At 38.1% G+C, this 12,960-nt stretch overlaps 2 protein-coding genes across 2 annotated transcripts in view; one reads left to right on the forward strand and one right to left on the reverse strand.

Moving 5' to 3' along the window:
* The window catches only part of cpx (synaptic transmission protein complexin), a 271,344-nt gene that overhangs the window by 173,060 nt on the left and 85,324 nt on the right, over positions 1–12,960 (forward strand). The gene's annotated exons all lie outside the window — the stretch shown is intronic.
* LOC117993642 (uncharacterized) lies at positions 242–3,448 on the reverse strand. Its single transcript, XM_034981447.2, has 2 exons — positions 3,146–3,448; positions 242–556 (listed from the first exon to the last, which is right to left on the reverse strand). The coding sequence occupies exons 1-2, from the start codon at positions 3,257–3,259 to the stop codon at positions 257–259; spliced, it is 414 nt and encodes a 137-aa protein (XP_034837338.1). The 5' UTR covers positions 3,260–3,448; the 3' UTR covers positions 242–256.

A 12,960-nucleotide genomic window follows, 5' to 3' on the forward strand; every position in this document is an offset into this window, starting at 1 on the left:
TAACCAAAGGATGCCCGGCGGAAGCAATAAGGCCGCTTTTAGGTATATACAAAAGTAGGTTCCTATGCCTAGCTTAAGATAATATTTTATTCATGCATTCTATATTGTGTAATACAATCTATTGATCTATATTTTGCTGCATACAGATTTGGGTGATAGGTACTGGAGATAAAGTTAAGTTTATATTTTAACATTTATGAAATAACGCTTGGTATCGCTTCGCTTCAATGTGGCTTAAGCCTTATATTAATAGCTTCTAATCACCCATATCCATAGAATACTCTTTATTATGAAACAGACTGATCAACACACGCTTTCTCATTCCCGCATACGCGTCTGGGCTATACTCGTCCCTTTCTTTGACATACGCCATCTTGATTTGTTCATCAGAGTCTGGAATGAGCATCTCTTGTCTTTTTCTTTTCCTATTCTTCTCTATCCTTCTCCTAGTTGCAGCTATTTGTTCTGGGCTTTGTGGAGAAATTGGAGAATGGAACAGTTTCTTTATTATTGGTTGTAGGTTTCTCCTTTTACGCACAGGCGATTCCGTTTCCATCTGTAAAAAGACAATAATATGATGACGCATTAGCGTAGTTTTTTTTTAAACTTAATATCTAACAAGGTGTCAAAAATATCCGTAACATCCCGGCAAGCTGAGCTAATGACAGATTAAGTGGGAGTCGGACTCGCAGACAATGGGTTCAGTACTATCGTAAAAGAATTAATATAACACTTTAATTTTTTCTCCGTATCACGAGATACAGCCCACTGACAGACAGACGGACGGACGGACAGCGGAGGCTTACTAATAGGGTCCTGTTGGCACTTGGCACCCTTAGGGTACGGAACCCTGAGATTAATGCGTAGATACAGGGTGTAACCAGAACGCTAGCAAAAATGAAGACAAGCGACACCTATAGTACTGATGATTACTGGTACCACAAAAAAGACGCGATTTTTTTTCCTATGTTTAGTAAAAGTTCACGATATACCTACCTATTGCAAATAAAATATCTGACTGACGTTAGAGATCAGCAAATGTTGCGTAAATAGGCCACTCGGAGGCGAGTCATAGGTGAGATATTGACCCGAGTTTTGCACGCTATACATTGCCGGATTTTAAAAATACTAAATCACTAAAACTACAAAATGAGGCAAATGGTTATTGGTATCGGATTGTGTTCAAATAGATATGTATAAGATATTCGTGTTATGCTTAGAAATCAAATAATTAGATATTCCTTGCAAGGAAGTGCATTATCTATAATAGGCTACTTGACAATTTTTTTAAGTTGGTCTTAAATGGTTAATATTTGTCCTATTATATCAAAAAAATTAACACTATATTTTTTTGCGCCCTAAAAACCGTAAAACTTTAATTTAAAAAAATATTTTTCTTAGACAGGTGAAAACACTGTCGGCCATGTTTGGCCGATAGATTATCTGTGCTCTGACGTCATGCATTTGTAAACAACAGTATAACCACAGGGTTATACTGTTGTTTACAAATGCATGTATAACCACAGGGTTATACTGTTGTTTACAAATGCATGACGTCAGAGCACAGATAATCTATCGGCCAAACATGGCCGACAGTGTTTTCACCTGTCTAAGAAAAATATTTTTTTAAATTAAAGTTTTACGGTTTTTAGGGCGCAAAAAAATATAGTGTTAATTTTTTTGATATAATAGGACAAATATTAACCATTTAAGACCAACTTAAAAAAATTGTCAAGTAGCCTATTGTGTTGGCATCAGAAATGCTGAACACGTTTTTGACTCTGTACCTGTTAGCTGATATCTTAGAACTAAAGCAATAGGTAGGTATCTACTTATTTCTAAGTATAGACTTTAACTTCTACTTAGCTACGTAGGTACCTGTTTGCGTTTTAACTTTTTAACTAAGCCTCAATAGCCCAACGGTAATGAAGCGGACTGAAATCCGAAAGGTTGCCGGTTCAATCCCCACCCGTTGCAGTAGGGCAAAAAGGGAATGTACCTAAGTCATTATTAAAATGGCTATTATTCTTTAAAAAAAAATAATTGAATCCAAAGTAGGGAATTGAATGATTTAATTAACCTAATTTAATCATTTTGATTATACAGAGAGAGCCAGTGAGGGCCAGACCTTCCTTATTTTATAAAGACTGAATGTTCCTCTGAGTATTGTCGTAGTACTATTATATACTAGATGATGCCCGCGACTTCGTCCGCGTGGGTTTAGGTTTTTAAAAATCTTAAAAGAACTTTTAATTTTCTGGGATAAAAAGTAGCCTATGTCACTCTCCAGGCCTTTATCTATACCCAAGCAAAAAATCACGTCAATCCGTTGCACCGTTGCGACGTGATTGAAGGACAAACCAACACACCAACAAACCCACAAACCCACAAATCAACAAACAAACACACTTTCGTATTTATAATAAGGGTACTGATTCTGTGGTTGTCCCCAACACAACACAGGGAAGAACGATTAGCGACTAATAAGTTTGAATCATGGTGGCTTTGGGAGATAACAGGTAAACAAGGTGTAAAAATTTTGTGTACCTAATTTTTTTATATTATTTTCTTTGGAATAGTAGGATTAGAATTCACGTCACGAATTGCCTTTCCAGACACATAAGAGTCGTGGAAACCCCCTGCCAGAAAAAAACTAGATATAAGTTAAGGTTATATTAGATTTAGAAGGATCTGGCTATCCTTAACACAGATCTAAAAATCTAGCTAGGATAGCCAGTTCTTGATCTTGTAACATTCATAATATTAAGCACTAATTGTTCAAGATCAAACCCATGTATGTGTGTAACTATATGATTGAAAAATAAACGTTTTGTTTATTTATTTATTTATTTAGATTATTATACACTAGCTGATGCCCGCGACTTCGTCCGCGTGGAATTAGGTTTTTTAAAAATCCCGTGGGAGCTGTTTGATTTTCCGGGATAAAAAGTAGCCTATGTCACGCTCCAGGTCTTTATCTATACCAAGTCTATAACCATGCAAAAAATCATGTCAATCCGTTGCACCGTTGCGACGTGATTGAAGGACAAACCAACAAACAAACACACTTTCGCATTTATAATAAGTGTAAGTACTAATTTTGAGTAAATTAGTTGAATTTTGAATTTTGAAAAATGAAACTTACCGCATCAGTGTCTGGGGTGAATTCCACGGAACTATTCAACACATTATTTCTGATCAAAACCACTAAATTCTCCCGCGAAACTGTGTTAATCGGCGTGGATACTGTGGCGGCCATGTTGGAACTAAAACTAACTGCAAAACGCGGCGCAGCTCAGGCAGGTACTTACAGCGACCGCTGCCCGCCGGGCGCCGACACCGAGCGAGGAATCACAAGGAATGTCTCATTTCAACGTGTGGGTTATCTGTTGATGCAGCCCGTTACGTCGGCCACACACGATCCTGCATATTGTCCAACTAGTTTATGCTCGCGACTTCGTCCGCGTGGACTACACAAATTTCAAACCGCTAATTCACCTCCTTACCCTCTAACAAATAAACCTGGAATAGCGGTGGAATAGTTATACTATGTTTTGTCTTTTTCCTTCAAATGTCAAATTACTGATGACAGAGAAAGACAAAACAGAGTATAACTATTCCACCGCTATTCCAGATTTATTTGTTAGAGGGTAAGGGATTGAATTTTCAAAAATCCTTTCTTAGTGGATGCCTACGCCATAATAGCTAACTGCACGCCAAATTTTAGCCCGATCCGTCCAGTAGTTTGAGCTGTGTGTTGATAGATCAGTCAGTCAGTCAGTCACCTTTTCTTTTTATATATTTAGACAGATGAACGTCAATCAAAGTGGTTAAAATTGGTGGTCCTACATTAACAAATTTGATTACAAAAAAGAAGAAAAAACCGGCCAAGTGCGAGTCAGACTCGCGCATCGAGGGTTTCGTACTACAGTGGATTTTTTTCGACATTTTGCACGATAAATCAAAAACTATAATGCATAAAGAAAAAATTGTTTTAGAATGTGCAGGTAAACACTTTATAATATAGGTACTGATATAATATGGGTACTGATACAAACTTCGCGAGTTCAACATCAGTTTAAACATTTCAAAACTGAGCCGCCACGGGTGCAAGAACTGCAAATTGGATCAAGTCTCATGAAAATTGAACGATGCACTTGATCGTGTGTGGCCACCTTTATTAGTTGTTTGACCATTTTGCAGACAGGTGTTTTTCCAACTTGACTATTATTCCGTTGAACTTAAAGTCGACTTTTGTATAATGTGGCTCGGTTGTAACTTGTACCACATAGACCTAGCGGATGCGTTCGAGTACGATGATTCGTAGAAACCTCTTAATATAAGGGATTTAAGATGGACGGATCTATTCTTAGGCAGGGTAGTCTATAAAAAATACCAAAGTCCTTTCTAATTTGCGCGTTTCCAATTTATAGACCTTGGATCTTAATTGCATTCATAGAACATTTTTGCTTGACCATCACTAATTATTATGTGTGTGACTATATTGTGTCAGTAGTCAGTACCTACTCAGTATGCAATGCATGTCAGTATGCAACTTTTTGGAGTTATAATTTTAAGACTATGTAAACGATAAAAAAGCTTGGATTTGACTCGCTCCAGCAATGCACGGCTGAAAACACTCGCTGCTGCAATGGCTTGTATAGTACGGTATAATAACATTGTAAATTGAAAAATTAAAAAGAGCAACCGCCGAGTTTCTTGCTGGTTCTTCTCGGTAGGAACGGCATTCCGAACCAGTGGTAAATTAAAACTACCGGACTATTCATAAGCACTTTTAAAAAGTTTACATGAATAAAAAAACATTCTATTCTATTCTATTCTATTCTAAGCAATTAAATTAAAAAAAAAGGAAAATATCGTGAGAATTCTCCATAATGTTCTCAAAGGTACGTGAAGTCTGCCAATCCGCACTGGGCCAGTGTGACTGATTCTCATTCTGAGAGGAGACCCGTGCTCAGTTATGGACCGGCGAAGGGTTGATCATGATGATGATGGACTTGTACCATTCTCGGTAGGAACGGCATTCCGAACCAGTGGTAAATTAAACTAGTTGACGATACAAAAGCACTTGTAAAAGTTTACTTAAATAAATATTCTATTCTATTCTATTAAATTATATTATGTTGTTGACAAAAACTTTTGAGTTGAAAACTTTTACGAATTGTATGTATTTCAGCAGTTAAATTCTAATTTCTAACAAACCGTGACCGTTAACCCCTAATTATTGTTGTACCTAACGCAAAACAAAAACAAAAGAGAAACGCAAAACAAAGTTGAAAGCATCTCGAAAGTATTCCAAATTCGCAAAAGAAAGCCTTCGCGAGGATTTGGCAGTTTTGGAATGTTTTAGATTGTGTTTTCTCGTTACTTTTTTTGGTTTTGTAACAGCTTTTAGCGATAAGGGAACTTTTCCTTATTTTCCCTAAAAGATAAACAAATCGCTGAAACCTTCTCTAAGAGACTACTACAGTCGTATTTTTTCCACGCTAAATCAAAAACTATTAAGCATAAAAATAAATAAAAATCTGTTTTAGAATGTACAAGTAAAGCCCTTTCATATGATACCCCACTTGATATAGTTATCTTACTTAGAAAATTAAAAATACTAATTCATGGACACTTTTTAATTTTTTTTTTGTGATGTAACCACAAATTCACGGTTTTTATTTTTTCACCCTACGTGTGCTATAAGACCTACCTACCTACCAGATTTCATGAGTCTAGGTCAACGGGAAGTAAGAGTAACGTATATGTTTCTTGACAGCCAGACAACAAAGTGATCCTATATAAAGGGTTCCGTTTTTCCTTTCGAGATACGGAACCCTAAAAAGGATTTTCGTAAACTATATGAGTAAAAGCGGAGTGTGACTGTTAGTCAACACTAAACGTACCTATTCCTTGCTAAATTTTCAAAAGGACTTGAAAATTAGGAGAGCGTGCGATCACATCTACAAAAGCACTTAGAGACTTCATAAAAATCAATGAACTATTCGAGCGAAATTGCCGTCATTGGAAACGTGGAGGCATTTCGCTCAAAATCGAAGGGTAACCTACTTCTGTCCATTAGAACAATAAAGTAGGGGGGTGCTAGGGTTTACCCCCCCCCCCCCCCTACTTTATTGTTCTAAAGACCGTCTTTTAATAAGCCGTCGGTTCCGGTTATTTTAGCTTACATCTCATGGTAAAAGGAGTCTGATTTTCTATGGCGTTTAAGCATCAGTACCTACCTACTCTTATTATAAATGCGAAAGTGTGTTTGTTTGTTGGTTTATCCTTCAATCACGTCGCAACGGTGCAACGGATTGACGTGATTTTTTGCATGGGTATAGATAAAGACCTGGAGAGTGACATAGGCTACTTTTTTATCCCGGAAAATCAAAGAGTTCCCACGGCTTTTTTTTAAAAACCTAATTCCACGCAAAGTCGCGGGCGTCAGATATTAGTTTAGATATTTTTAAAAAAAATGCTTCCTTTCCAAGGCATATGACATGAGTGAATAAAGAATTCGAGCGAGTTTGCCGCCGTATTATGAAATAACGTGGAGACGTCCCGAAGGCATTTCGTTTAAAATCGAAGGGTAACCTATTTCCCTCCACTTTATTGTTCTAAAGATCGTTCAATACGGTCGGAGGGAAGAATGCCTCTTAATATGCGGTGTCGGAGCCACGACAAATATGGCAGAGGCAAGATCGCAATGCCGGGAATTTCTTGCGCTTTTAACGACGCGCCGTCGTCGGGGCGCTAGGGACGTGCGTGGCATCGATAACTCTTTACTAGGAATCATTTTCGTGTTAATGTCCGGAATTTCTATGGGGAAATGACGTTACCATATTATTAAGTATATTGTCTTTATTATGAAACCGAAATTTTAAAAAAAATTGCGGTGTTCATTTATTTTTGTTTGAGCATTGAATTAAATCTAAATATATAAAAGGAAAAGTTGACTGACTGACTGACTGACTGATCTATCAACGCACAGCTCAAACTACTGTACGGATCGTGCTGAAACTTGGCACGCAGATAGCTATTTTGACGTAGGCATCCGCTAGGAAAGGATTTTTGAAAATTCAACCCCTAAGGGAGTGAAATAGGGGTTTGAAATTTGTGTAGTTCGCGCAGACGAAGTCGCGAGCATAAGCTAGTGTTAGTATATTCCGCCTATGTGGTTTATGAAGCTGTCAAAATTATTTTGATACTGTGGCTTATTGGGTATGAATATACAAAAACTAGCTTATGCTCGCGACTTCGTCCGGGTAAACTACACAAATTTCAAACCCCTATTTCACCCCCTTAGGGATTGAATTTTCAAAAACCCTTTCCTAACGGATGCCTACGTCATAACAGCTATCTGCATACCAAATTTCAGCCCGATTCATTGAGTAGTTTGAGCTGTGCGTTGATAGATCAACGTCAGTCACCTTTTCCTTTTATATGTTTAGATTTCACACCCATGTGATTAAGATATTTTAAAGAAAAATCGTGTTCTGGAGCTGTCAATATTAGTGTAGGTATGATAGTGAACATCAAACTTTTGTTTAGAATGGCCCGTCCAGTTGTAGTAGGTACTATAGATGTCGTTGGGCAAAGATATATAAGCTCAAGTATAACAATACGCCACGTATCTCTGGAGAATGGACGCGTAAAGTTGGAGAGCCAACACAAACCGAAATTGAATTACGCGAGCGGAACTGTTCAACTGTTCAACTGTTCAACTGCCCAAACAACGCTGCCATGCGTCCTTCGGGCGACGTAATTAATGAACCGGGACAACTTGCGACCCTCTCCACTAAACGTTTATCTTCATACAAAAACGGTCATTTTTATTTATTGACAAGTTAGAGTTCAACTTACACCTCATTTAATGGCAAGTGACTATTTAAATAGAACCAGTAGGTCGATTTCGTAAAACCTGCACCAATTATTATTATAATCTCAATTGTTGTGATTGGCCGAATTTGTTCGACTCTTGCTGCAACAACGCCTTGTAGCCAAAAGTGAGCGAGCGTCAACCAATCAGAGGTGATTACGATCGTGACATTGTCGCTGTCATTCTACCGCAATCGAGCAGCAGGTGCATATGAGGTAGTTAATCTAAGTTTACCGTCAAAGTTAAGTTTGCGCTTGACGACAATCATTTGGTTGTTGTTGATGATGATGATGATGATGATGATGATGCAGTTATACTAGGACCATTACGAACGTGCGAACGACGTCAAAAATCATTACGATCAAGGGTTTTAGGAATGCCGCAGAAGTCGTTATCGATAAAGGGATGCCGTTCGGACGCAGGTAAAAAGTATGGGTGCTTTTTATAACCTACTAGCTGCCTCGGCGAACTTCGTACCGCCTAACAGTCGATTATTTTTCAGGATTTTTTTAAAATTCCTAACTCTCCGTAAGAACCATCCCCGTACTTCAAGGAATATTATAAACAAAATAATTAGCTAAATCGGTTCAGCCGTTCTCAAGATTTGCGATCAGCAACACATTCAGCGATTCATTTTTGTATACATATAGAAGATAATCGACTCGATAAATCCTTTCGTTGCTGTTACACACTACACCAGAGCATCGGGTTCCAGTTGTGTAAGGCCTGTAAGTGTGAGCGAGAGGTCCGATAAAATAATTTATGACCAAGTTCGCACGATCGTAATGGTGTTTCTAATTTAAAACAAAAATGTAAAATGTATTGTAAAGTATCGAAATAAGCATAATATCGACGTAAGCACATCCCTAAGTAACGAGTGCCGACACACGCGACGTGACGTTGCCATGACAACGCGTTGTGATCAAGTCGTTAATGTGCGAAAGATCGCATGTGATCCACAATGACGCCATTTTATTTTATTTGCAGATCCAGTTATATTGAATGTGAAGGTTTTATTTTAAATTCTATAGCGAATAGATAAGGTAAGTATAGCACGCGCCACGTCGAGATGGCAATCGGGGTGGGGACGCCCCGCACACCCGCACAGCCCCCGCGCTGACCCGGTGCGGGATAGCACGGGTGACGTACGGGTGTACGTGGCTTCCCCCCGCCTCATACCCCGATTGCAGTGGCGTGCAATTCATAGAGGCATAAAAGTACTGCTTACCCTAGTTGAAATGACCAGTGCCCATTTTTCTTTATGACCTGCCATTCAGTAGGTCTATATAAGGTGTATCTAAGGCCTATCTTACTAATGCTTACCCTGGCTTCGAACTCTGTGCACGCCACTGCCCGATTGCCATATCGACCTGTCGCGTATGTCATCACACTAGCTGATATCCGCGACTTCGTCCACGTGGAAATCCCGTAGGAACTCCTTGATTTTCCTATGAAAGTGTGTTTGTTGGTTTATAGGTTTGTTGGTTTGCCCTTTAATCACGCCGCAACGGAGCAACGGATAGACATAATTTTTTGCATGGATATAGTTAAAGACCAGTGAGGTGATTCTGTAACTTAGTGTCTAACACTGAACGATAGCCACAGAGCTCATTTTTTAATCCGTTGAAGGTTTTCTACGAAAAAATATTTTACTACCACCCAGTGAAGCAGCAATGTAGAACCAACCAACCTCGGTGGCTATCATTCTGTGTTAGACACTGAGTTATCGAATCACCTAGCTGGAGAGTGACATAGGTTTTTTTTATTCCGGAAAATCAAAGAGTTCCCATGAGATAAAAACTAAATCCACGCGGACAAAGTCGCGGGCATCAGCTAGTTTCATATAAAAAAAACTTGTTACATTTACGGAAACAATGAAAATATAGGTAGGTAATACGTACATCCGTATCGTGATCCAATCCCTGGCTCGGTGTATGAGGCTTGTTTATCACAGTTACCCGGATATAAACGTTTATATCCCGGTCTAAACGTTATCCGGGTAAACTCACCCCGGCGCAGCGTATATCTCTGTTTCGTTTGACGTGCAAATGAAACAATTTGAACGACCCGTTTATTTTGTACCTTATGGTTACTTTTTGATCATAAAACAAATATAAAAAAATAATCCTGTACCCTTATTATAAATGCGAAAGTGTGTTTGTTTGTTGGTTTGTCCTTCAATCCCGTTGCAACGATGAAACGGATTGACGTGATTTTTTGCATGGGTATAGATAAAGGCCTGATGAATAGGAGGCGGACGTCATAGCCATTATTTAGGCTATCATCACAGCGGATAAAGTCTAGTAATACTATAAAATAAAATAATTTTTTATTTATTTATTTTTTTATAAAAAATTTAGCCATGTTAAATGACTAATATTCCCCTTTCCTCTCCAATTAAGCGTCAGGCTTGTGCTAGAAGTAGGTACGACAATAGTGCAACGGGCGGGGTTTGAACCGTCGACCATTCGGTTTTCAGTCCACTCCTATACCGGTTGAGCTATTGAGACTATAAAACAAGCATAGAAAGTCAATGAATAGTTCTAAACGAAGCAATACAAACACACATTCAAATATAATTCGTGTTCCGGACGAGATGGCCGCTCAATTTCCTTGTGTGGTAGTGACACGGGTTGACACAGCTACACACGGTACCGACTACTAGCTCCAACTTGTGTTGGACTTGCTCTGTGTTTCCCCCACAGACAGCAAATGTTGAGTGGAGTCTATGTTGGTTACCACTTTACCACACACCTTGTTTTAAACGCATCTCGTTTTACTTTAGTTGCAAATAAACACTTTTTCCAGCCTGGCTGACTGATCGATCAACGCCAGCCACACGCATAGAAACTGGAAATTTTGATAGTCGGTTCCTTTTTTGACATAAATAGTAAACACTCACGAATTTCTTAAAGCAAAAGGCCTGCTTTTTCCTTAAATAAATGAATAAATAAATAAATAAACAATCATTTATTTGCAAAAATAAATGAAATAAAGTTGAATACTTAAAACCTGACTGATCGTCTTAATAAACGCTGAAATATTATAGTAAAATTGTTTTTCTGACGCTTGGTACATTTGTTTTAGCATGTTGTAGCATATATCTATATTTATAAACTAAAAATTTTCTCCTCTTTCATTTGACACCCCACTCGTACGATACCAAAAAAATTTGAGATTCCCACTTTTTTGAGTGCAACATCCGCCATATTGATTTTGTTCATTTAAAATGTAGCCTATGTCACCCAAACTATAATAACAAATCAATTGACACCTCATTCATCAAAATCGGCTCAGTAGTTTAGGCGCCACGATGGAAAATACAAACCTACATACATACTTCCTTTCGACTTTGCCGTAGTCGGATAAATATGCAAAACTGCAACTTCTTGGATCAAAAAGGTTGGGCTGGGTATTGATGAGTCGGTCACCCTTGGGTTACGAAATCCTAAAAAAGAGTAAAGAAAGAAAGAATAAAGAAAATGCATTTATTCGTTGTTGATGTCACAGATAAAAACAAAGTACAAATGTAACATTTTCATCTGTGACACCACCCCAAATGGGTGTACGGCTCAGCATAATGTACTGCATCATATGCGTTAACACACATAAGATGCAGGACGCTGATTTTCAGTAGTTGTTCAGAATTTTCAGAGTAGTTGTTAGTTGTAGTAGGAAGTTTGTCCCGTGTGTAGTTGAGTTGTAGTCGAGCGCCGCGTCGAGTGCCGCCATTATTCCCTTTGAAATGTGTGTGATGCCGCGCTGTGTGTGATGGCTCTTTTACCCGACCTACTACAGAAATATTCATTTTCAAATTATATATCTCTGTACAACTCTGATCGTTTCTTTTTAGGGTCCTGTACCTTAAAAGTCTGCAAAACTTAGAGAACTTTAGAGCCTAGATAGCTGAACGGTTAAAGGAGCGGACTGGAAACCGAAAGGTCGTCGGTTCAAATTCCACCCGTTGCACTATTGTCGTACCTACTCCTAGCTCAAGCTTTACGCTTAATTGGAGGGGAATTATTAGTCAGCAATTAACTTGGGTAGGTAATAATCTTTTTTTAAAAAAAAAACTTTTTCTACAGGCTGATAAAATGAAGTTTCACTTAAAAATCTAAATTGTACAGCACTAAATTGAGAACATTTAAAAGTTTATGAAATTTTCATTTTAGTCTTAAAAGTAGGTACCTAGTCTTGAAGCCAAGGTTGTGCAAATTGGCACACTGCCAGGTTTGTACAAAGTATTCTCGAGATGAAACTGGGATAGCTAACGTGTGAAACTTCACTTATACCAAACAAATACTCACACCATCTATTGTAAAGGTAGACTATTTCACTGCTAGCATGTGAAAATCACATGAAAAATGTATAATATTATTATGTATATCTTCTATATCTATATATATAAAATTCAAAGTCCTGACTGACTGACGGACTTATAAATCAACGCACACCTCTAGAGACATGAAATTTTGAGGGTCTGTTCTTTGTAAAGAGTAGATATCCAAAAATAAAGGATTTTTCAAAATTCCAGCCCTAACGGGGGTAAATAGGTTATGGAAGTTTGTATGAAAGTCTGTCATTTTTAAAGTTACGTCTATAAAAATGGTAATTAGGCTTTCAAAAATACATGTTACACGATTTTTGAAAATTCTACGCCTAAGGGGATGAAAGTTTGTACGAAAGTCCGTAATTTTTCAAGTTCGTTCCATAAAAATTGATATTTAGGTTTTCAGTTACAAAAAAAATACGCAGGTACCTATTTCAGGATTCTTGAAAATTCTACCCCTACACCAATTTTCTAAATTTCACCCGAGCGAAGCCGGGGCGGGTTGGCTAGTTGTATATGTATATGTGCCTGTAAAAAATCACGAAGTGAAATCTCACAAAGTTTGAAAATTATTACTTTTAATCCCGTTTGTTTGTTATAATTGCACGTGCATGGCCATTTGCCCCAGCTGAGATACTAAAGAGCGCGCGAGCGAGAACTCTCGCACCGCTTTGTGTCAGAAAGGGAAAAACATCTAGAGCAACCTATCCACGCTTTCTTGTGTAATTTTTGATGGGACTAC

The sequence above is a fragment of the Maniola hyperantus genome, chromosome 24 (assembly GCF_902806685.2).
Source record: "Maniola hyperantus chromosome 24, iAphHyp1.2, whole genome shotgun sequence".
Lineage (NCBI taxonomy): Eukaryota > Metazoa > Arthropoda > Insecta > Lepidoptera > Nymphalidae > Maniola > Maniola hyperantus.